This window comes from Crinia signifera, chromosome 11, assembly GCF_055691185.1.
Source record: "Crinia signifera chromosome 11, ASM5569118v1, whole genome shotgun sequence".
Lineage (NCBI taxonomy): Eukaryota > Metazoa > Chordata > Amphibia > Anura > Myobatrachidae > Crinia > Crinia signifera.
The window spans coordinates 90,120,737-90,146,172 of NC_139227.1; the positions used below are offsets into that span (position 1 = coordinate 90,120,737).

General features: G+C 46.7%; 1 protein-coding gene across 7 annotated transcripts in view; it reads right to left on the bottom strand.

The window, feature by feature from the left end:
* SYT7 (synaptotagmin 7) overlaps positions 1-25,436 on the bottom strand; it is a 304,815-nt gene that overhangs the window by 178,960 nt on the left and 100,419 nt on the right. For all 7 annotated transcript variants that reach the window (XM_083165693.1, XM_083165692.1, XM_083165697.1 and 4 more), the window contains exon 2: positions 2,233-2,336. In XM_083165693.1, coding sequence (XP_083021819.1) covers positions 2,233-2,336 — 104 coding nt within the window. The remainder of the gene's footprint in view (positions 1-2,232; positions 2,337-25,436) is intronic.

The following is a 25,436-nucleotide window of genomic DNA, read 5'->3' on the forward strand; positions in this document are numbered from 1 at the left end:
TACTGTCAAAACGGCGAGGCTCAGCGCTATATGCAGTGGCCTCCCTGCACTTGGAGTGAACTCGTTGTTTGGGGGAATCCTCACCACCCTCTGACAGCGATGATTTCCCTGAAACATAGAATATGGCGAGCGGCCAGCGACGGGGCTGAATGGGGAGGATGGCTTTTCCTAGCTAAAAAGCCATTTTTGCCGTAAAAAAAGCCCCCTCCCGTATTGAATACCGCCCCATGAGTCAGGTGTGGTAAGTGGCCAGGAAGTTATTACATTGCTTCCCGATCTTGCAATGTATTTACAATATGAAAGCACCGATGTCCTTTTGTATTATCAAATGAAAGTTGAGTTTTCTGAATCCTAATTTAACTGCATGGAACAGCTGGATCAGCAGTAACCAATCAGCAGGTAGAGACACCCCATTTTACCAAACATGGTGCACATACACTTATTTGGGAAAGACACCTTAAGATCACCTTTGGTTAAATCCTTTAGCCATAAATTGTTCTGAATAATTATAGAGGGGCAGCAGATATAGAGACTCTGGGGTTCCTATTGTGGACAACACAGCATCATAGAGGAGAATTCTGTTAGGTCATTTAGACGCAACCATTGTTCTCACCATACAAATACTGCACTAGCCCCCATGGTAGGTGCAGCTTCCCCAGGCCCCTTGACAGTGGGGTACTTAAAGGGACACCCAGGGGTGTCAAGGTTAAAAGAGGGACAAAACAAGTCCATGATTCCTAGCTTTAATTTCTAGACTGGCCGCAAATCTAGGGAAAACAAGGACCCCCTCCAGTTACCCCTGTCACCTGGCCAGTGATGCACATATTAATGAACAGCACTGCAGCTCTGTGGCACTGGCCACTGCCTCCATCCAGCCACAGGCACCAAGGATGGAGAAGCAGCTGCAGACTGTAGATTTGAACAGAGCAGGAATAAACTTGAGGCATCCCTGCCTACAAGCAGAGCTACAGCAGCACCGCTGCACAGAGCTACCAGCAGCCACTCTGACACTTGGCTGACGAAATCTTTCCGCAAATAGTGATGGCCATCTACTATCGATGATTTGATGAGAACCAGATGGTTTCCCGCCATATATATATATATATATATATATATATATATATATATATATATATATATATATATATATTTCTATATATATATATATATATATATATATATTTCTTTCTCGACAAGGTTTTGGGAATCAGAGCCTAGCTCCATCTCCCCAACATCCACAAAGACCAGCCTCTGGGCCCTAAATGGCCTGCACTTATTGGAAGTAGAGGTGACTATTTGCGGGTGAAACCGACCAATGATTTTTACCCTCTTCGCAAGTCTGTCAGTTTCAGCTGCCTTAGACTTGACGTCCTGTGACGTCAAATGGCGCCCCCCCACCCCCGCAAACAGGGGTCAGCCTGTGTTCACATGGGAACACCCAGCGTTTTTCAGGGGGCACTCGCATGCGCCCCCATCGCACCCCTCCCTGTGCGAGCGCCACAGAGACTATTCAAGTCTCCGAAGGTGCCCGCACAGAAGCCCTGCACATGCGCATAAGCGATATATATGCGCATGGGCAGTCCTTCACCATAGGTCCCCTGTGCAAACAATCAAAATCAGGCCCTGTGTGCACGGATTCTGGAGGCTGGTGCATAACGAGTTAAATGTATATCATACTCGCCTACTATTTCTGTCACATATCGATGTCCTCAAGCTCCGCCGCCAGTAAAGCAAATACAGCGATTCGTGGGTCTACGAGTAGGGGGTGGAGCTAAAATTACATTATTTGAGTCATTTTAACCCTGCCCTCCTCCCAATCACAGTATTTGAACCTACATGCGGGGGAGATGCAGGAGGCTTACCCACCCTTCGGGGGGGGGGGGGGGAATTCTTATTGGGAGCCTATTCCGGGAGAGTAGGCAAGTATGATATGTATGTAAATAGGAAAAGAATCACTCCACTGCGTACCACATTGGCGGTGTGCATGGCAGAATTAGGCCCGCTGTGGTCTAGTTTTGCATACAGTGTTTTCTCTGACCGGTTCTGAATGTTCATTAAAAATGCAATAATAATAATAATCTCAAATGTGAAGATCACAGTGTGTGCCCATTAGGAGCTTTCTGCTACAATTAGCCGCTGTTGTCTGTGGTCGCATCTTACAAATGAATACTTATCAGAGCACATGTAATGTATAAGGAACAGGAAGAAGACAGAAGGATGCGGTACACTTACTAGCTTACGCTGGCACCACTGGCAGATCCCACACATGACGATAGTGATACTCAGGCTGAGTGCGAGGACACTGGACACGATGATTATCTCACTGGTTGGAGCTTCTGAGAAACAGAAAGAGATAAGAAATGAATGGAAATAAACATTGTGTTAAAATATACAGAAAATGTAAATGGTCAGGAAGGTAGGACTGAGAAAGTGCATATACAACGTACAGATCTGTGACCACTTGTACAGTATTAGGGCAAATTTATAATAACTAATGTAAGACACATTGGGGTGCAACATAAAATGATCTCCTGAAGGTGACTGAATACAGTCGTACCGAAGTGTCCCCAGTCAATGCACTACTTTCACTTATGAAACAAACTAGCTATGCCAGAGCAGGCTGCTAGGCCCTGGCGGTACCACGAGGCAGTGTAAACTGCTCAGGCCATGAACAAGTTGATGGGTCACTTATAGAACCCAGGACTCACTGTGCCAGTTTTGAATATTTATAAGGCTACCCCCAAAAAGGGCACCATATGGGCAAGTAACATAGTAACCAGCAGGAAGCCTGTTAGAAAGCAAGAGGAGTGTGACACTGCAGCTGTTCCATGTGCATTTCTCTCTCTCTAGAATTGTGCATCTCCCTCTCATCTATCACATGATCCCTCCATGTCTTCTCTTCAAATTTCACATCTCTGTTACTTTACTCATTACACTATCTCCTTCTTGTATATGCACTGCTCCTAGCCTCCTACTATCTAGCCTCCAACTACCTCTCACACTGCTCCTAGCCTCCTACTCTCTAGCCTCCAACTACCTCTCACACTGCTCCTAGCCTCCAACTACCTCTCACACTGCTCCTAGCCTCCTACTATCTAGCCTCCAACTACCTCTCACACTGCTCCTAGCCTCCTACTCTCTAGCCTCCAACTACCTCTCACACTGCTCCTAGACTCCTACTATCTAGCCTCCAACTACCTCTCACACTGTTCCTAGCCTTCTACTATCTAGCCTCCAACTACCTATCACACTGCTCCTAGACTCCTACTATCTATCCTCCAACTACCTCTCACACTGTTCCTAGCCTTCTACTATCTAGCCTCCAACTACCTCTCACGCTGCTCCTAGCCTCCTACTTTCTAGCCTCCAACTACCTCTCACACTGCTCCTAGCCTCCTACTATCTAGCCTCCAACTACCTCTCACACTGCTCCTAGCCTTCTACTATCTAGCCTCCAACTACCTCTCACACTGCTCCTATCCTCCTACTATCTAGCCTCCAACTACCTCTCACACTGCTCCTAGCCTCCTACTGTCTAGCCTCCAACTACCTCTCACACTGCTCCTAGCCTCCTACTATCTAGCCTCCAACTACCTCTCACACTGCTCCTAGCCTTCTACTATCTAGCCTCCAACTACCTCTCACACTGCTCCTATCCTCCTACTATCTAGCCTCCAACTACCTCTCACACTGCTCCTAGCCTCCTACTATCTAGCCTCCAACTACCTCTCACACTGCTCCTAGCCTCCTACTATCTAGCCTCCAACTACCTCTCATACTGCTCCTAGCCTCCTACTATCTAGCCTCCAACTACCTCTCACACTGCTCCTAGCCTCCTACTCTCTAGCCTCCAACTACCTCTCACACTGCTCCTAGCCTCCAACTACCTCTCACACTGCTCCTAGCCTCCTACTATCTAGCCTCCAACTACCTCTCACACTGTTCCTAGCCTTCTACTATCTAGCCTCCAACTACCTATCACACTGCTCCTAGACTCCTACTATCTATCCTCCAACTACCTCTCACACTGTTCCTAGCCTTCTACTATCTAGCCTCCAACTACCTCTCACACTGCTCCTATCCTCCTACTATCTAGCCTCCAACTACCTCTCACACTGCTCCTATCCTCCTACTATCTAGCCTCCAACTACCTCTCACACTGCTCCTAGCCTCCTACTATCTAGCCTCCAACTACCTCTCACACTGCTCCTAGCCTCCTACTATCTAGCCTCCAACTACCTCTCATACTGCTCCTAGCCTCCTACTATCTAGCCTCCAACTACCTCTCACACTGCTCCTAGCCTCCTACTCTCTAGCCTCCAACTACCTCTCACACTGCTCCTAGCCTCCAACTACCTCTCACACTGCTCCTAGCCTCCTACTATCTAGCCTCCAACTACCTCTCACACTGTTCCTAGCCTTCTACTATCTAGCCTCCAACTACCTATCACACTGCTCCTAGACTCCTACTATCTATCCTCCAACTACCTCTCACACTGTTCCTAGCCTTCTACTATCTAGCCTCCAACTACCTCTCACGCTGCTCCTAGCCTCCTACTATCTAGCCTCCAACTACCTCTCACACTGCTCCTAGCCTCCTACTATCTAGCCTCCAACTACCTCTCACACTGCTCCTAGCCTTCTACTATCTAGCCTCCAACTACCTCTCACACTGCTCCTATCCTCCTACTATCTAGCCTCCAACTACCTCTCACACTGCTCCTAGCCTCCTACTGTCTAGCCTCCAACTACCACTCACACTGCTCCTAGCCTCCTACTATCTAGCCTCCAACTACCTCTCACACTGCTCCTAGCCTTCTACTATCTAGCCTCCAACTACCTCTCACACTGCTCCTATCCTCCTACTATCTAGCCTCCAACTACCTCTCACACTGCTCCTAGCCTCCTACTATCTAGCCTCCAACTACCTCTCACACTGCTCCTAGCCTCCTACTATCTAGCCTCCAACTACCTCTCACACTGCTCCTAGCCTCCTACTATCTAGCCTCCAAGTACCTCTCACACTGCTCCTAGCCTCCAACTACCTCTCACACTGCTCCTATCCTCCTATTTTCTAGCCTCCAACTACCTCTCACACTGCTCCTAGCCTCCTACTATCTAGCCTCCAACTACCTCTCACACTGCTCCTAGCCTCCTACTATCTAGCCTCCAACTACCTCTCACACTGCTCCTAGCCTCCTATCTAGCCTCCAACTACCTCTCACACTGCTCCTAGCCTGCTACTATCTAGCCTCCAACTACCTCTCACACTGCTCCTAGCCTCCTACTATCTAGCCTCCAACTACCTCTCACACTGCTCCTAGCCTCCTACTATATATCCTCGTACTATATCTCGCACTGCTCCTAGCCTCCTACTATCTAGTCTCCAACTACCTCTCACACTGCTCCTAGCCTCCAACTACCTCTCACACTGCTCCTAGCCTCCTATCTAGCCTCCTACTATCTCACACTCTGCTCTCTTCATCTCTCCTCTAACGCTGCTAACTTCATCTCTCCTCATGCTGTTTTTTCCATCTCTCCTGTCATGTTGCTGTCTTTTTCTCTCCTCTCACGCTGCTCCCTCCATCTCTTCTTACATGCTGCTCCCTCCATCTCCCTCTCGCGCTGCTCCCTCCATCACTTCTCTCACGCTGCTCACTCCATCTCTCCTCTCACGCTCCTCCCTCAATCTCTCCCCTCACGCTCCTCCCTCCATCTCTTCTTTCAATCTCCTCCGTCCATCTCTCCTCTCACGCTGCTTTCTTCACCTCTCCTCTCACACTACTTTCTTCACCTCTCCTCTCACACTGCTCTCCCCACCTCTCCTCTCACACTGCTCTCCCCACCTTCCTCTGACGCTTCTCCCTCATCTCTCTCACGTTGCTCTCTCCATCTCTCCTCTCACGCTGCTCCCTTCATCTCTCCTCTCACGCTGCTCCCTCCATCTCTCCTCTCATGCTGCTCCCTCCATCTCTCCTCTCACGCTGCTCCCTCCACCTCTTCTCTCATGCTGTTCTCGCAACCTCTCCTCTCACGCAGCTCTCTTCACCTCTCCTCTCACGCTGCTCTCCCCACTTCTCCTCTCATGCCTCTCCCCACCTCTCCTCTCATACTGCTCCCTCCATCTCCACTCTCATGATATCAGTAGGAATCAAGCTCCAGAAAACAAAACCTTTACAGAGCTTATTCCTGATAGGCAATGCCATCCATATAGATTGTGTTATCTGGAGAAGTCTTTGGACTTCTTTACGCAAAGTTTCCCTGATAGACATCCAATGGGTGTGCAGTGCAGTAGGATTCTTGGGTCATAAACCTGGAAGTCCTAACAATACTAAGGACAACTCTTATTGGACAAGCTGTGCTTTAATCATATTTATGTATGCATAGGGCATTAATAAATGCCACAATGGCATATCTCCCCAATCTCACTGCTCTGAAATCCCACCACATGGTCCCACCATAAACAATTCTGGGGATTCAACGCATTCTGAAATCAAGACATTGAACTGTACCAGGTGAAGGGTCTTTTTCGCACCTTTCTCTGTTCTATCAAACACTGCTCTCTTTTTTTATTGCATATTGTAACTCTCCTCGCTGTCTACATATATCACAATGATCTCCCTCCTCCACTCACCCTTTATATAACAATCTGTCTCCCAATAACATGTTTATGATACCTCTCCTCCCACTCATCATTCACTTTCTGCCCACTCCTGCCCCAATCCGTCCTCCTCTAATAATCCAATGTTACCTTATGAATGTATTGGTACACTTACTTATTAACATATTATATTGCATGCGTTACTGTATCATTGAATTGCTAGTGTAAAAAAAAAAAAAAAAAAAAGCTCTTCTCTGAAAACTCATAAACCATTGTTCTAAATCTAATAGATGAACAGTGCAATGAGCTTTATGAAAAAACATTCTGCTCCTGTCGGGAAAACATGTCATTTACTGTTATGGAATTATTTTCTCTTAATAATATGATGCAAATGGCCCAATGTGCAGTAATCTAGAGCAGCCAGTAAGACATTAGCTTTCATTAGCCTAGCGCAAGTTAGATTAACGCAAGCAAACGGCTTCTTGGTTGCCATTGGTTACACCACATATCTGTAATGCCGTTAAATACAAATAAGCCTTTGTTTCAACTTGGTACTGATCCACTTTAATCAAAAAACTTAGAGGTTTACTTTAGTAACTTTAAATCAAGCCAAATTAATAAAAATATTTGGGCCTAATTCAGAACTGTTCGATAGGCTGCCTATACTTGCAGCCTAGAGAACAGGTCAGCGAGAACACATCCCCTCGCATGGACCCGAAGGGGAGAGAAATCATTCAATGGTCGCAGAGTCTGAACTGACTTTTATTTATGCTGCAGATCGCCAAAAAGGGGGCGGGCGCTGATGTCATGTGACATCAGCCCCCTAGCAGCCATCGACCTATCTCCGTTCTCAGAGAAATGCCCAGCATTTTTATGTGGATGTGGATGTGGCGTTTCCCAGCTTATGTTTTATGTGGATGTGGCGTTTCCCAGCTCCAGCCTCCTGCCCGCCCCCACCGGTCGACAGTCAAAAGGTCGACAGGGTCAAAATGTCAACATTCAAATGGTCGACATGGAAAAGGTCAACATGAGTTTTTCATATGTTTTTCACAAATAGAGTGAATACTGAGGGATTCGAACGGCAACCTGACCGCTCCCTTATAAACGCTGTATGTCTACCCTTAAAAAGTAGACCAGCACAAATGGTACGAGTCCACCTATTCAGGATTTGACATGTACTGAATTACATTAACAGATACAGTATTACACTATTGCGGTATTCTTTTTATCCCTTTCATTTTTGGGTACTTCGAATTTGAGTGAAAACCTCTCTGGATTCAGGTGAAATCTAACGGTGACCTGACCGCCCCCTTACAAGCGATTTATGTCTACCTTAAAAAGTAGACCTACGTAAAGGGTACGAGTTCACCCATGAAATACTAATGTATACTGGATTGTGATTTATCAAAATCATATTACACCATTGTGGTTTTGTTATTTTCTTTTTTGGGTATTCTCCTCATGATCCCAAGTGAAAACCCCTTTCTGAACAGCGCCCAAAGGACAGTATTGGTATTTCTTTCGTTGGGTTCTATTTGGTGTATGTAAGGTGATTCATACAATCAGATACCACCTAGGGCAGCGTCTAAGCGCAAAGTTAATCCAGAAAAATTTCTTTCTACAATATGTTTTTTTGTGTCTATGTTGATATACAGTAGGTCAAAGTGTACCCCATGCCCTCACATGGCTTACTGCGCTCGCCATGCTTCGGGCTCAGTACCTCACTGCGCTCAGTTTGACCCTGTTGACCTTTTCACTGTTGACCAATAGTGGTCAACCTTAAGACTGTCGACCTAGAGTCAATCTATCATGAGTCCAGATACCCACAAGTCCAAACACCCCCCCCCCCCCATCGTAGATCGGGCGAATTCGGCCCCGAACAAATGGGTCTGAATCGGCCCGTTTGTTTTGTGTAAGCTACGTGATATACCGCTTTAAATCCGTAACCCTATTAACACTCAGAGGAATATCTTGCACTTGCTCTCTCTCCGCTCACTGAATGAAATGTGTTTAATCAGAATACAAGGCACATGAAATACAGCAGGTACAGGAGGAACCTAAGCTCTGCATAAACACTCCGGCATGGCAGCCTTATAAAAGACAAAACAGCCCCGCAGGACTCAGTGAATGCCTCACTTTTAGGCACAGCACTCCTGTTTATACTAACAATCAAGACTCTATTAAAGAAATGATCTCCTTGCATTCCCTGTACATAATCAGACCTCTATTCTCCCTAGTGTTAGATATCTGAAGGGACGTACTGTACAAAGCTGATTTCCAATGGTGCCTCCAACTGTTCAAAATAATAATAAAAATGAACTGTTTAAAACTAACTACTGTAGTGTTTAGTTCTGGCACGGTGACACGTTGCGTATGGAAAGTACATGAGTGCTGCCCAAACTCTGTCATTGGTAGAGATGGGAAATACATTTGGCCCTTTCTCAAATAAAAAACTAAATTGCTAATAATAAAATGTTCCATAAATTGTCCAGGAAAAGCAATTAAAGTACACTCCATATCCAGGCCAATCACAGCACAGGAAACGTAAAGTAGCCAACCAGCAAGTATTAACATACAGTATGTATATTTCTGTACTTTTAGAAGTACAGCTATAGCCTCTGGGGGGGGGGTTATTCCCCAGACTGATTTTATGACATTTTTATTCACAACTGTCAACAGAACATGCCGGCGCTATAAATAAATGTTAATATATAAATGAATAAAATGTTCCCTGTTCTCCAGCTAGTGCTTTAAAAAAGTAAAAAAATATATACAAGTAGGGCCAATAAATGCTATACAAGTAGGGCCAATAAATGCATACTAGAAATGCACACAGACAATTGTGATCTCATTCTCAACCCATCTATATATTTAAAAAAATATCTCAGTGTAAAATAAATGATTTGTGTAGAACTGACGGGTGCTTGCTTGTTCTTAGCTAGGTGTAGCAATGTATTGGGATCATTTGGTCTACAGCATGTTGGTCGACAAGCTTTAGGTTGACACCGCTAGGTTGACATGGGAAAGGTCAACATGGTTCTAGGCTGACACGGAACAATGGCGACATGGGTCTAGGTCGACATGGGTTTAGGTCGACACAAGCATTAGGTCGGCAGTGTCTAGGTCGACAGTCAAAAGGTTGACATGGGGTTTTTCGCTGTTTTTTTACTCGAATGTTGACACAGTCAACATGGACACAGTTTGAAGAGCACTGCATCCCCTCGCATCGCTCGCAAAGCTTCGGGCACTATTTTACTCTCCCACCACGCCCTAGTGTCTAGGTCGACAGTCAAACGGTCGACATGGGCTTTTTCACTGTTTTTTGAGCCGACATGTGCCGACAGGTGGTATTTATTTCATGCCCTAGCATCCACTAGAGCGTGGTGGGAGAGTAAAATAGTGCCTAACGCTCGTGTCGACCTAATGACCTGTGGACCTAAACCCATGTCTACGTTGACTCATGTCGACCTAGAACCATGTCGACCTAATTGGTGTCGACCCAATGCTTGTCGACCATCATGCTGTGGACCAAATGACCGTATCCAGTTGCAATATACAGGCAATGCATTGCAATGTCAATTAATGTGCTTCAAAAACAATACGGTACTTGTTTCCTAGCACGGCGCCCATCGCATCGTATACCATAAGACTAAATATGGTATACAATGGGATGCGATGCGACGCGATATTGTACAATAAAATTTCGTATTGCATCGTATGCCATACAATGCGATGGTATACTTTTTTTATTGTACAACCACCCTGATGGGTCCTTACAATGTTAAATGCCCCCCCATTGTCAACGCCACCCCCAGGATCAATGCCAACCCGAAGCGTGGCGAGGGGCGGCGGTACGCGTCCTCTGACCTTTTCATACCCCCACTATCCACATCAGCGTGGAGTTGATTTTAGATAGTGAACCAGCGAGAGGATGCGCAATACATGTAAAGTAATACGCGTCCCCACACGGGGCTCGCTGCGCTCACCACACTATCTAAGATCAACTCCACGCCGATGTGGATAGTGGGGGTATGAAAAGGTCGGAGGACGCGTACCGCCGCCCCTCATGGGCTCGCTGCGCTCGCCACGCTTCAGGTTGGCGTTGATCCTGGGGGTGGCGTTGACAATGGGGGGGCATTTAACATAGGAAGGACCCATCAGGGTGGTTGTACAATAAAAAATCGTATACCATCGCATAGGATGCCATAAGATGAAAATATTGGGCGCCGTGCTAGGAAACAAGTACCAACAATACAAGCGAATAACAGACAATTGTTTTGGCCTCTCTGAAAGTAAGACAAGGCCTGTACATAGCCATGGAAGCCTGCAGCCATTCATACAGCCAGAGAAGGACACATATGGCAGGGGGAGAATGCAGAAATGTGTTCAGAATGTTGATTGATAGGAAAGATGCAGAAAACAGAAGAACAACACACATTGGGCCCGATTCATACCCACACACAGGGCTGCAAATTGTATGGGACTGTCCCACAGTTAGCGGGAGCACACTGGGCAGTGGCCACAGCTGTGGGGGAGGGGTTTGTTGCGTAGCACACAGCAGTGGGTGAATAGATACCTTTCCAGGGGGCTGCAAGCACCACCTGAATTTTGGGAGCCTCCCGGCCAATCTGAGGTAGTAGGCAAGTATTGTATGATGTAGTTACTCCATGCTTGCCAACCCTTCCATACCAGCTGGGAGACTCTAGAAACTCGTGTGCTGCTCCTGGCCAGCTAGAAGGGTAGGCAGTCCCCTGGAGCCGGCCCTAGCTCAGCCCCCATTCCCTTCTTCAGATGTCCTTAAAACTACTCTGGCATTGAATTGCCAGGGGTGGGACCACAATGATACATCTACGCCCCCACACCGCCAGTCATAATTAAACATATTTATTATGCATATTAGGTTAATAATGCAGCTTTAAGAGAACCAGTATTACGCCATCTTTTCCTCAGGAGCCTGATATCATTAGCCTACAGGCAGCAGACAAGTCCTACACTCCACTAGAGAGGGAGGTGGAAGCAGCGCACGCAGAGGTGCTCTGTCCTGGGCTGTTGGGATGATGACGGAACTGTGTCTTGCGTGAAGGGTCAAATAGGTGAAAGTCAATATTTTACTGACAAAAATATTGGCACTGATGGAGCCAATAATTGATTTTAGTAATAACACCTGAGATAATGTAATTGTACTTTATTGATTCCAATTAATTCTATTAACTATTTCATTGCTACGGGGGATTTGCCTGTAATGTAATTTGGTATAGCTGCATACAGTATATTGCTTCAGCTTCCGGAGAGTTTGATTTATTTACAAGACGCCTATCTGAAAGCAATGGAAGGAAGGAGTTGGTTACAATAAATAAATAAATTAAAACTTGTCAAAAGACATTTGTGATTCCATTTGCAGCTCAGTGGGAGGAAGACGTTTCTTGTGCACTGATTGGTTTCAGAACACTGAGCAGCTCTCATTTATCATGTTGTAAAGGATCTCAATGCCACAAATGCATTGACAATGCTTGGTCTTTTCCAGTTTACAAAGCGTGCCGTAAAGAAATGCTTTTGGCCTGAATCAGAGATATAGACAATGGCAATATTTATAGCGATGGGCAGTTATCGGGCCACTGTGCATGCAGCACGAATGCACTGCGCAGGTGCCGTAGTGCTGCCACTCCCAGGGAGGATTTATTCACAAAGTGATTAACAGTACGAGATTATTTGGGGGCGGTAATGAGGCAGCAAAAATGCAGGTGTGTTACGACCACCTTAGGGCGTGTCCCAGCCTCCAACTGTCATCCTGTATGCAAAAAAATATGGTGTCAGCTTCTCAATCACGGCAGTAACGGCATTAGACAAGAGCACTCTTTACATACTCAACCCAGTGGCCACCAATAGGGCCACCTTAACAGCATTATGGGCCCCAGGCAAACCAATGCAGTGGGGCCCCTACATACAGAACCTCACCTTTCTCCTTTTCTCGGAGCACCTCACTAATAATGACTGATGTGATGACATCATGCCCGACATTCAGTGCGAACACTGGAAAAGGAGGACAGGGGAGGAGGGATGCCTGACATTCAGTGCGACCACAGGAGGTGGAGGGCATGGGAAGGAGGGATGCCTGACATTCAGTGCGACCACAGGAGGAGGAGGACAGGGGGAGAAGGGATGCCCAACATTCAGTGCGACCACTGGAGGAGGACAAGACAAGGAGGGATGCCTGACATTCAGTGTGACCACTGGAGGAGGAGGACTGGGGTAGGAGGGATGGCTGACAGTCAGTGCGACCACAGGAGGAGGAGAACAGGGGGAGGAGGGATGCCTGAGATTCAGTGCGACCATTGGAGGAGGAAGAGGACAGGGGAGGAGGGATGCCTGACATTCAGTGCGACCACAGGAGGTGGAGGGCATGGGAAGGAGGGATGCCTGACATTCAGTGCGACCACAGGAGGAGGAGGACAGGGGGAGAAGGGATGCCCAACATTCAGTGCGACCACTGGAGGAGGACAAGACAAGGAGGGATGCCTGACATTCAGTGCGACCACTGGAGGAGGAGGACTGGGGTAGGAGGGATGGCTGACAGTCAGTGCGACCACAGGAGGAGGAGAACAGGGGGAGGAGGGATGCCTGAGATTCAGTGCGACCATTGGAGGAGGAAGAGGACAGGGCGAGGAGGGAAGTCTGACATTCAGTGCGACCACTGGAGGAGGAGGACTGTGGTAGGAGGGATGGCTGACAGTCAGTGCGACCACTGGAGGAGGAGGACAGGGGGAGGAGGGATGCCCAACATTCAGTGCGACCACTGGAGGAGGAGGACAGGGGGAGGAGGGATGTCCAACATTCAGTGCGACCACTGGAGGAGGACAGGGAAAGGAGGGATGCCTGGCATTTAGTGCGACCACTGGAGGAAGAGGACAGGGGGAGGAGGGATGCCCAACATTCATTGCGACCACTGGAGGAGGACAGGGGTGGAGGGATGCCTGACATTCAGTGCGACCACTGGAGGTGGAAGACTGGGGTAGGAGGGATGGCTGACAGTCAGTGCGACCACTGGAGGAGGAGGACAGGGGGAGGAGGGATGCCCAACATTCAGTGCAACCAACCACTGGAGGAGGAGGACAGGGGGAGGAGGGATGCCTGGCATTTAGTGCGACCACTGGAGGAAGAGGACAGGGGGAGGAGGAATGCCCAACATTCAGTGCGACCACTGGAGGAGGAGGAGGACAGGGGTGGAGGGATGCCTGACATTCAGTGCGACCACTGGAGGAGGAGGACTGGGGTAGGAGGGATGCCTGACATTAACTGCGACCAATGGAGGAGGAGGACAGGGGGAAGAGGGATGCCTGACATTCACTGCGACCACTGGAGGGGGACAGGGGGAGAAGGGATGCCTGACATTCAGTGCAACCACTGGAGGTGGAGGGCATGGGGAGGAGGGATGCCTGACATTCAGTGCGACCACTGGAGGAGGAGGGCATCGGGAGGAGGGATGCCTGACATTGAGTATTCAGTATGGAATGGAGGTGTACCTGTAAAAAAACACATACCTCCCAATTTTCGTGGGGCATCCCATTTTTTAAGATTCCTGGCCCAGCACTTTCCCGCAGTGTGTGTGTGTGTGTGTGTGGGGGGGGGGGGCAGTTGGCACTGCCCGACACTGCTCTACTGTGCATCTATTCCGGGAGATAGAGGGGCTGGCCATGCCCCCACAGCAGCGAAAACGAGGGTAGTATGAAACAAGGTGTAGAATGAAGGTGTACACGTCATGAAACAAGGTATAGCCTGCTGCCAATGTTGTCCTTCCCAAACATTCTGGGCTGGTGGGTGCCACAACAAACAGGCCCCAGTTGTAGTCGGTATGGCATAGATATCTATGGGTAAGGAGATTGGCACTGCTGTTAAGTCGTTTTGGGAAGGAAATCAGCCCAGATCCAAGTTGAGCAATATACCCACTGACACCATGCCAAGATCAAGGTGTGATATGCATACACTGGGAAGAGAACCCCACTGCCTTAATGTTGAATGAGGTACTGTATTTTTCCAGCATGTAAAACTGGATCTGCTGTGAAGATGGCGCTCATATATTCCAATTTACTAAGGTATTCTGGGGGGAGAGATAAGTATGTTGGAGGTGCTGTGCAGTAATCTGCAATAAAGAGCATTTATTTAGTCATGCAACATCTCCTTTATGATGTGTAGCGTGAAATGTGTGTGTACGAAAGTCAATCCTCTGGTAATGTGTGTTATAAACACATCAGAGTACACTTCTCCAGCCCCCGAGAAGTGTAATGAGAACAAAATTACAGAATGCCTTATAGAGAAAGCACGGATTTTTTTTTTTTTTGGTGACCGCTCAGGCATGGAGGAAGGGAACACATCCGGCAGAGTGAGCCCATTACTCCAATATTGCCTAGCGCTATAGGTAGTGTCACGGGTGGTACAATTCCGTTTTCTGCATATTTAGCACACTTAGAAATAAAAATGAGACGAAATATGATTGTTACGCTTGAATTTGGAATTTGCAATTCCCTACATGATCTCCTCATCCTGCCCACTTCACTAGGAAGCGCGTGGAATGCGGGAGATGGCCACGCTTCCGTGGGTGGCTCAGAAGCAGCAGGAAAGTGTAGACAGGAAGTATCCAAGTTATTTGGAGCCTGAGAAATATAAAAAAATCAAGCGGCAAATATAAAATGATAACGGTTTTGTTTACGGGCCGTAGGGGGCTATTCTGGTGGATTCTTTCGGATGGAAATTTGCATCCTTGCAAGTCGACCAGATCCCGCCTTGCGAATGTGGGTAAGCCGGCCCACCATTCGCACGGCGCATACGTTCACATGGCATGCGAATGAATGTTTTACATAAACATCCATTCGCAGCCTGTGGGGGAACACCCGCATCATTTGAGGGTCGCCGACCATGGAATGATGTGGAAGGCACACGCACATGTAAGGTTGCTCAGAGCAATCTGAGGGAAGTGGGTGGTTAGCTGACATCCGGTGATGTCAGCTGCCCGCCCCCTGCACCCGTGTCATCGGCCCATTAGCATGAGAATGCTCAGCGTTCTCATGGGAACACCCATGAAACACTGGGCTCTCCCATATGCTAATGGAATGCTACACCGCCCTCATGTACATGCGCAAACAACAAACATTGGCCCCATGCAAACGAAACACCCCCCCCTGCTGTGAATGGACCTGAGCAAGGTTCGTAGTCAGGGTCCCGGCAGTGGCCGTCGTGGCAGCACCATCCCAATGGTAAAAGTCGGATCCTAGGGGGTAAGTATGGTAAGTAGGGTTACGTGGGGGGTTAGGTTTAGCCAATGGCGGAGGGTTAGGGTGCGGGAGGGGACAATTAGGATTAGGCTACTGAAGGGGACAGCTAGAGTTAGGCTGCAGGAAGGGAACGGTTAGGGTTATAATGGTAAACAAAATTCATTAGGTTTTTTACCGTTGGGATGCTACAGGCGGGATTGTGACCATCAGGACAGTCACCGCTGTTATATCGTACCTAACATGTGTTTAGGCTTTTCCATTCAGGAGAACAAAACATTATTTTTTTGTTAAATAACATGTATTTGTTTAGTACACTGTAAAGTTGTTTTGAAATCTCAGCAGCAGCGGCCTAGACACACTGGACAAATCAAACACAGCCTGCGGCCAATACCACCAGAGTTCCAGCATACAGAATCCACAAACAGTACATCAGTGGCCACTTAAGCCCTAATTCAAATCAACAGGCCCACAACACTTTGTTAGTGTACTATGGTTGCATCCAGTACTATTTTCTGGAAAAATAGGTCCAGGAATTCAGGGTCTGGGGGTGGGTCAATTAAATAAAAATAGAGAGAGAGAGAGACAGATGTATATATTGTATTTAGAAATGAAGGCACTCACAGGGGACTTACGGAAAGTACATTTTGCCCCAGAACATGTTCAGGAACCCAGTCCCTGATAATGTCATATTTAATTAGAGGTTCAGGAACTGACTTCCTGCTGGTTCCTGCTGAAAAATAGCACTGGTTGCATCTACATGTCCCCTCCAGTCCCTATAACTCTTAATCACAAACCAAGGGATCTATTTAATATCTGGACTAAAGCTCAACATCTGTAGAGAGCCTTATAACTGTCAAAGATAGAACTTCTTCTCCCTGCAACCAGACGTCTCTGGCAGTTGTTTCCTGTGGCTTCAATGGATAGGGATGTCTATTTATGTATTGTGGCAGTGTATAAGTGTAAATGGCTGCATTCCTCTTGCCACCGTCACCATCTCTGGATGTGGAACTGTCTGACCCGGGATCGCGATCCTGGGTCGGACCCGGGCTTGGCACTTTCGCATTAAACCTGGGTCGTCCATTATACAGAGGGTGACCCAGGTTTAACCCTTCTTATAACCTGGGTCAAATTGCCAGATTGATTGACTCGGGTTATATGGCCTGGCGCTTTTACACCGCACCTCCTCCTGGGTTCATACATCCCCACCCCTCCCAATAAAAGCCACAAATCGCGGTAAGTTTAATGTTGCCGTCGGGGAGATGGGGGTTGTTTGGCAGTATCCAGGAGGGTTGCCCATCTTTCCGGGGGCCGGGAGGGGTAGCCGATTTTTGGGAGCCTCCCGGCTATTCCGCGAGGGTAGGCAACCCTGTCTAGCATCGCTCAGAATGCTCAGCAAATCTCCCCGTGCCGTGTGTAGGCCCTATTACTTGTGGATTGATATCTTACTCAGCTTCCCATATCAAAAGTCAGATATGTGATGATCTCTACCAGTACTGAACATGTTATCAGCTAGCCTGCAAGTGGGAACTGTAAAAAGAACTCCGTAAGCCCCATTGACATTATGATACGTTCTGCACAATGCGTGAATAAATGGATTGGGCCTACAGTATTGCTTAAAAATCAGGCTGCTGTAACTGTTACATTCACTAAGCTCCACTGAGTACAGTACAAGGAACAGAAGTTTAAAACTCATTTAACTCCCAGTGGAATATACTCCCGGTGGCAGGTTGTTAAGCCGACCCTGCCATAAAAAGAACGTATGCATGGAAATGAGGAGCTAAATACAGACTGAAATACCCAGAAGTCACTCTGAGGTACTGACTGCGGTTCGTTATCCCTTATGAGGTGAGGGAGGCTGGGAACGAGAACAGAGGATAGACAGCAGGGGCTTTTGTTATGTAAAACAGACCTTGCTTGTTCTTCTATTTGAAATAAAGATGTTTAATTGTAACCTTCCATGTACTCCTGGGTGATGGGTCCTCTGCCCTATATATTCGCACCGTAGGTACTGCTAGGGAAACCTTGATCATTACAGCTCTCTATAAAACTTAATGTCTGGTTGTTCATTATATAGTACAGATAATAACAATCTTACAGGTTCCAACAAAGTATAGTATACTATTTGCATGCACTTGTGACTGCAGCTAGTAACACACTAATAATATCTGAATAATGACGTTTTATAATATTCAGATGTATCAAGCTTCAAAAAGTAATAAAGTGGAGAGTCATAAACAACCAGCCAATCAGCTACTACAGTACTTGTAATTTTTCAAACACAGTCTATAACATGGCAGGTAGGATCTGATTGGCTGACTGTTTCTCACTCTCCATTTTATCACTTTTTGAAGCTTGATATGTCTGGCTCTTATAGTTCAAGACAGTATAGGACAAGTACAGTGTATATAAACATTGCCCACATCACCGGGCAATTTCCATGGGAATGCAAATGGAACGCAAATGGAACGCCAATGAAATGCCGGGCATACCCATAGGCGAGACCCCCGGCCCGCCACCCCACTACCCCTGGCCACAATGTTGGGTGCATGCACCCAGTGAACAACATGTTCGCCATGGCCGCATGCATCTGACATATGCATATGCACAGAAATGCACATTGCAAAACATCGTGCTCGCATGCAAATTGGCACGCAAGGGAACGGACCAGACCACTGCCTCCGGCTCTCCACTTCACTCCCGTCCCTCTAGGTGTCTGTAGGCCGCTGCCACAAGAAACATTGCCCCTTGGAAGTCAGCAGGGATGGAGGGTCCCCGTGCAGGAGCAGCATGTGGGTCTTACACTATGAACCAGAATAACTATAATAAGAGACGTAACCAGATGTGGAGTCAGCAAATGCCTATAAGAATTATTTCCCCTTTTGGCAGAGCAGAAGATAAAAACTAAAAATCACCAGTAAATTTAATATCACGTAACAATAAGCATTTAGTAAGCATCTCACAAATCAAACATCTAGTGGTCCTGTACCCATACCAAGCACCACAGGGGCAAATTAGCAACCTCCCTACTTAATTTGTACTGACAACTAATGAAGTGATTAGTGCGGAAAAGGCTCCCTGTGATGATTCAAGTGAAAGATTTTCGAGATGTTATTTTTTTTTTCCCGGCATAACTTTTTAATTTCTTTATTAAACAATTAAATTAGATAGAGGTAGAATACATATTTTTAACATACAGGACAAATATAAATAGAAAACAAATATTTCAAGCAGATTCCGTTATTTCATTATCATGATCTTTTACTGAAACCGGAAACCGTCGGAATCTCACCTCTCAGGCAGTCGTTTGGCACCCCGAATTGGCAGAGTATCATCTTGTTCTTCTATTTTGAGTATGCAGGTCAAAGGACCACCTACAGTTCTTGCTCCAGTTCAAAATTAGAGAAATTAGGGAGCACATTCTGCTAAAGGTGCCCATACTCTACTGCAATGTATTGCAGCAGTGTATGGGCCACCCGACCCCCCTGAGCAGCTGGAAACCCTCCCTGGGCGGCAGGATTAAATGCGATACACCACATGCACACCTTTCACAAGCCATGTATTGCATGGGACCTGCTCCCCGCCGTCGGGAGGAGGGGGGGCGGAGTTGGAGGTCAGATGGACAGCAGGTCCTACCTCCGGCTCAGGTGCGCATTGCACGGGACCCGACAGGGACAACAAACTCATCTGATTTGGGCAGATTTCTGGGCCCGATCCATAACGGTCACGTGAAATCAGACCAAATCAGATAAATGCATGGGCACCTTTAGTTGGGTTCCGTAGTTGTTTTGAAATCAGAGGCAAAAACAGGATTTCTACATGGGGGTTTCTGAAGCCTTGATTTAGGAACAATGCAAAAAAAATCTCCTATGAAACATTAAACCTACACTTTTATATAGTAAAACTGTATTACACAAGTAACTAGTATGTCTGAGTACCAAAGTTCCTTAAGATTATCTGTCCAACTAGTTGGCTGGTTGGAACGACAATCTATTATATGAGTCAATGACAATCGACTATTTGCTCCCAAACACTGGAAAAAGGTCAAATGGGGTCATTCAGACACACTGTGTAAATCCATTTGATTTAACTAATTTGTTTGAACAACCACTTTTGTCCATTTTACCGCCCCTAGTATCAGTGCCAAGAGCTTTCACATGACAGAGAAGTTATATACTCCGAGACCAGAGTGGGATTCTGGGCATCAGAAAACCAATCCTAAGGGCGCACTGGGAAATTGTGCTATTTCAGCATCCGGCTTCGCCACTAGGTATGTGGGAATAGGAATGTGACCAAGTTTGCTTCAAAACATTATTATATTATGCTTACAATTGCATTGGAAGACGTTGGCCGACCTGACTGCTAACACAGAAACCTATTATGCCTCAGACTTATAATTCATTTACAGTAAGCCATAAATTAGGCTACACCATACAGTACTTTAGGAGAAAAAGTAAATAAAAAGTGATTACGGTACTGTAATTATTAATTATTTAACACAAAATTGCACTATAGTGATGCTGCACAGACGGGTCCCAATTCACCTGCTTTTGCCTTTAATTTATTATTATAATTGAATTAAAGGCTGATTAGCAACAGCTGTATAGGTCCCTTACAGTCATCCTGGGCGGGATGTTGTAACATCCGCAGCCCTGTATCGCCCCCCCTTCTCCGGACATCGCATTATTAATAACGGCATATGTTCTAACATATTCGGTTATTAACGCAAGGGACAGCTTGCGATAAGAGCTGTCCCTTGCGATGCGGCGCCGCCACTGGACTTCCGGGTCTGTGACCCGGGAGTCCATCTGCGCATGCGCAGACTGACGCGCCGGCCGCAGGGCATGCTGGGAGGGATCCGTGATGGATCCCTCAAACAGCGCTGCGGTAAAAAGCCCATAGGCTTCTGCAGGGAATCGCCAGCTTTTGCTGGTGATTCCCTCCGCAGCGCTGCCACTGCGGAGGGGGGTTAGCGCATACAGAAATGAGGTAAAAACCCTGATAACGGGGTTTTTACGGCATTTCTGTCTTAGAGAATCGCCCCCCCCCCCCCCCCCCCTGTCTCCATAATCCAGCTCTACAAGTTCCCAGTATCGGAGTTGGCAGTAAAAAAAAAATATGTCTGACTCTATTGCACCTAGTGTAAGGGTCGTTCCAGTCCATACTACAGTAGTCGTAGCGAGTAGTAGAAATGTGCGTGTTGACGATTGGATGCTTCTTTTAAACAATGTAGAGCTGAATTACTTCCATCATCACATAAGGCCATTGGTCAAACCAGTGCAAGTGTTTTGTGCTGTGAATTTAGAATGTTGTTCATGGACGATTCCAATGTCATAATTTCCAACTTTCTAATATCCACCTGTGGGTGGACTCAGGAAGAAAAAGGACTTGATGTTATGACTCTGGGAGGCGGGGCCAAGTGAATTGTGTCATTAGGACCCACCCCTTGCTGCATAATTGATGGCTCAATAAGAGGGGACTGGGTTAACATCTCTAATTATGATTACATACATTCCACTAGGAAGACCCTATGGTTCTGCAAACATAAACCTGCCATACCACAAGTGCATGAGTAAACTGCAGCTAATTCGATTGGTCCCATGGATGGTTTTATTGTGAAGATACATAGGGGCCTGCTACTTCTCCTTTAGGAACACTTAAATCGCACACGGGATAATCTTGGATAAGATGGGGCCATGATAGGGGAGTGCTCCGATACCATTGTCACCGTTTACACGCCTTTGTAAATTAAAATTGTCCCTCTCATATGTGGAAGTGAACTAATTGGATTGAGCACCTTGAGTGTAAAAATGTATAACATTTATATGATTTAACAATTAAGTATTCAGTAGGACATTTATATTTTTCTTTCATATAAAGGAAAATACAAAATGTGATGAGCTTAGAGGAATAACAGGAAAATAATGAACCCATAGCAAAATTTGTGGGAGGCCAGCGGTACATGATCCTTACTCTACTGAGTGTAGGCTTTCGATATCTGGGACTGAAGGCCAAAACAAACATAGCTTCAATGCACTTGTGCACAGTGGGCCAGAGTGGCTGGTATAATCCAGGCCTTAGAGCAGGGGTTCCCAATCCCGGCACCCTAGAGAACAAAATATTTAAATGATCAAATTGTGTTTATATGTGATCTCGAGGTTCAGCTATGTGGTAAAGAGCAGAATTTGCTTCTGTTTGTACACATGTTATGATTGGCAGCCACCAGCACTGGTTTTGTCCATAAATAATTGACGATAAATAATTTTAATTGGTCCAGGACCACCAACCTGGGGCACCCCTGCAAGTGTCCTGAGGCACCCCAGGGAGCTGCGGAACACAGTTTGGGAACCACTGCCTTAGAGTGATGGCTGTAAGGCCACCAGTGGTGGCCATGACGCTTCACTGATTAGATAGAACTAAAATAAAATGAAAATGATACTATAAATGTTATGTGTGTAATGGTATATAACATAATAACAAGTGCTGCTGTCACATCATAGTTTAAGGGAAACACATGACCAGTTATAGCAACTTTGCTCTGTGTGTGCGTGGATCTGAGTCCTCAATTATTGCACTGGACAAGAAAGTAGCTACCAGAAAGAAGAGACAGGAGTCTTACCATGAGGTGGGAGTATGTGTACTTATAAAGTGCAGTCTATCATGTTTGTGTTTTTATATATTTATTTTGGTATGTTTAACCTTTTCCTGACCACTTAATTATTTCAAATGTTTGTGAGCTGAGCATAACAGGTTAACAAGAAAGATGGATGAAGCTTGATCATTACCACACTCCAATACATAAACAACATAACAGAGCGTGGTACCGGAGCGATTAGCTCAGCACTGATTTACAATACAATATCCGTGGAACACATTAGGTCAAATTATTTTTGACAGTTTGTATTTTTTGCTAGCGGATTGCCTGCATCAACAATATGCAAATCTGAATCACACCCACATGTTGCCTCTTTTATTCATGATAATGATTTACATGGCTCCCAGCCCATCATATGCCGCATACCAATGCTGAATACAGCCACACTGCTCCAGAATAAGAAAACGCTTCATCTGACTAATTCTGAACCACCACACTCCCCGCACAGTGTACAAATAATGGGCAATGCTTAAGGACATGGTACAAATGCGAGATCCCACCACCAGGTATATACTGTATATAAAATGGAATAAACAGTTAAGTTAGTAGATGTCTTCACTTATTGTACAGTAAATTTGTATGTGTCTGTGGTCATCTAAAATCACATACACCTGTCGCGCTCCTGTACAGCAGCATTTGGTAAGAAAGGGGGCAGGGAAGCACTGAGTGATTTGATCTGGTTTGTCACCATGTCCTCGGTGAGTGTCCCCGGGGTGCAAGCATCACTCTGCGCAACTAATCATACTGACGACCCTGACTGTGTCACGGACGCAGGGATAGATAAGAGTCTGAAGCCCTTTCCAAGAGGAATCCTCAAGCATCACGTGCCTGTTACATACTCACACAGGAGCGGTACACATATACATGTATGCAGTTACAGGTTAGGAGGCATCTGCTGGGTAGCCGAGTCATCACAGTACATGGTAGTTACTGTATAGCTACCAGGGGCAGAACGCCGCCTTGTTAAACTATATTCACAGCTAAGGAAAGGGAATATAAATATTCCCTTTCCAGTAATCCATTTCAGTTCAGACATTTATAGTTTGTCTTTTGATCTCTTTGTGGAACATCTTTGCTGAATTTATTGGTTTGATACATATGCTGAAAAACACGTATAAACTATGATGATATTTACAGGGCTACGGAGGCATCCGTGGGGCCCAGGTACTGAGCTCCATGAAGGACAAATCAATGCAAAATATATATGTGCAGTATTGTAGAGCGGAGCAAGGGAGTTGTTTGTTCCACTCAGCAGCAGGACTCAGGTAATTAGTACACGCTCTGACCTCTCGCTTGGCGTCCTGAAAATGTATAAGATTCTGTGAACCTGTCAGATTTATCTGTCCAATCTAGCTGGTGGGAGCAAAAATCTGGTATTGTATGGGAGCATATGAGAATCGAACATTTGCTCCCAAACACTGGAAAAAACACAATGGGCACTCATATAAATTGGTTAAACTCATTGTTTAGGTGAACACAATTTTTGGGACTGGGTGGTTGATTGTCATATGCTTCCATATATATATATATATATGTATTACATATATATTGCATGCAAAAGGACCTTGTGTGAGATATCGCATGCGATCCTGCTGTCCGAACCTTCCCTGGTGGCTCAAGGGGTGATTGCTGGTGACTTCTCTGAGGCGAGAAGGCGTCCTAATGTATGGGGGCCTTAAGGAACAGAATAATTACTACGGCCCTGACTTATAGTCGCATTTGTAGGCTTGGAATAAATATAGGTCTCTGTAATGCTGCCCATACACTTATGTGATCAGATGCGATGGGACATCGTAATGCGATGTCCCATTGCATCTGATCGCATCAAGTGGTGCCCAGTGCAGCACCCGATGTCACATGCCATCCTGCGATGGACATCGGGTGCTGCGGGGTACTACCTGGCAGGGGACCGGAGCTGTCAGGCGGCGGGACTCAGCAGCGGCAGCATATGACTTTGAAATACTGGACGGCCCTCTGATTGGCCGAAGCCGCTGAGACTGAGAGCTCTCTCAGTCAATCAGCGGCCTCACAATCAGACGGCCACTGATTGGCTGAAAGAGCTCTCTCAGCGGCCTCAGCCAATCAGAGAGGCGCCCAGTTTTTCAAGTCATCTGCTGCCGCCGTCGAGTCCCGCCGCCTGAAAGCTCCACCGCTCCGATCCCCAGCTCCCGCCAAGGTACCGGCTCCCGCTCCTCGTCCGCCGCTGGCTCCGCTCCCCATCCCTGCCCCGCTCCCGCAGCCGATTGGATTCGAGCAATCGCATCTGGTTAAAAACCACATGCGATTGCTCATGCAATTCAATAAATATTATGTGCAGCTCATAATATTTATCGATGCATCATTCAACGGCGTGCCTGTGCATCGCATCGAATGTCAGCTTAAAAATGCATGCAATCATTCGATTTATCGGTCAAATGTGGCCGAAATAGAATGATTGCATGCAATATCTGACATATCTATGGGCAGCATAAGTCTTCAGAGTTGGTTGATTCTGTGCGGTGGCACCCATACAGTATACATCTGCTTGTGGAATTAACCATCATTGCAATCATCGGACAGATCTCTGTGAACACTCATCACAGAATAGCACACAATTCTGTCCACATGTCGGGGAGGGAGGGGTCCCAGGTGGGGGGGGGGGGTTCTGCTGTCCCCCTCCTTTGCCGTTAAAGACAGTGGAAGTAGGGAGAGAGAGAACACTGCGGTGTGCTGCGCTAGGGAGGGCAGCGGCTTCAGAAATAGTGTCCTCTCAGTGTGCTGTGCTGGGGGAGTGTGGGTGAGCGATCGCAGCTCTGTCCCAGCCAGCCCCTCTTCCTCACCTTGCCTTCCCTCACACAGTGCACTCCTGCTTTTTAAAGTCCTGCCACCCCTGTCCTGCCCACTATTTGGCTAACCCATCCCAGCCCACTCTACCCCT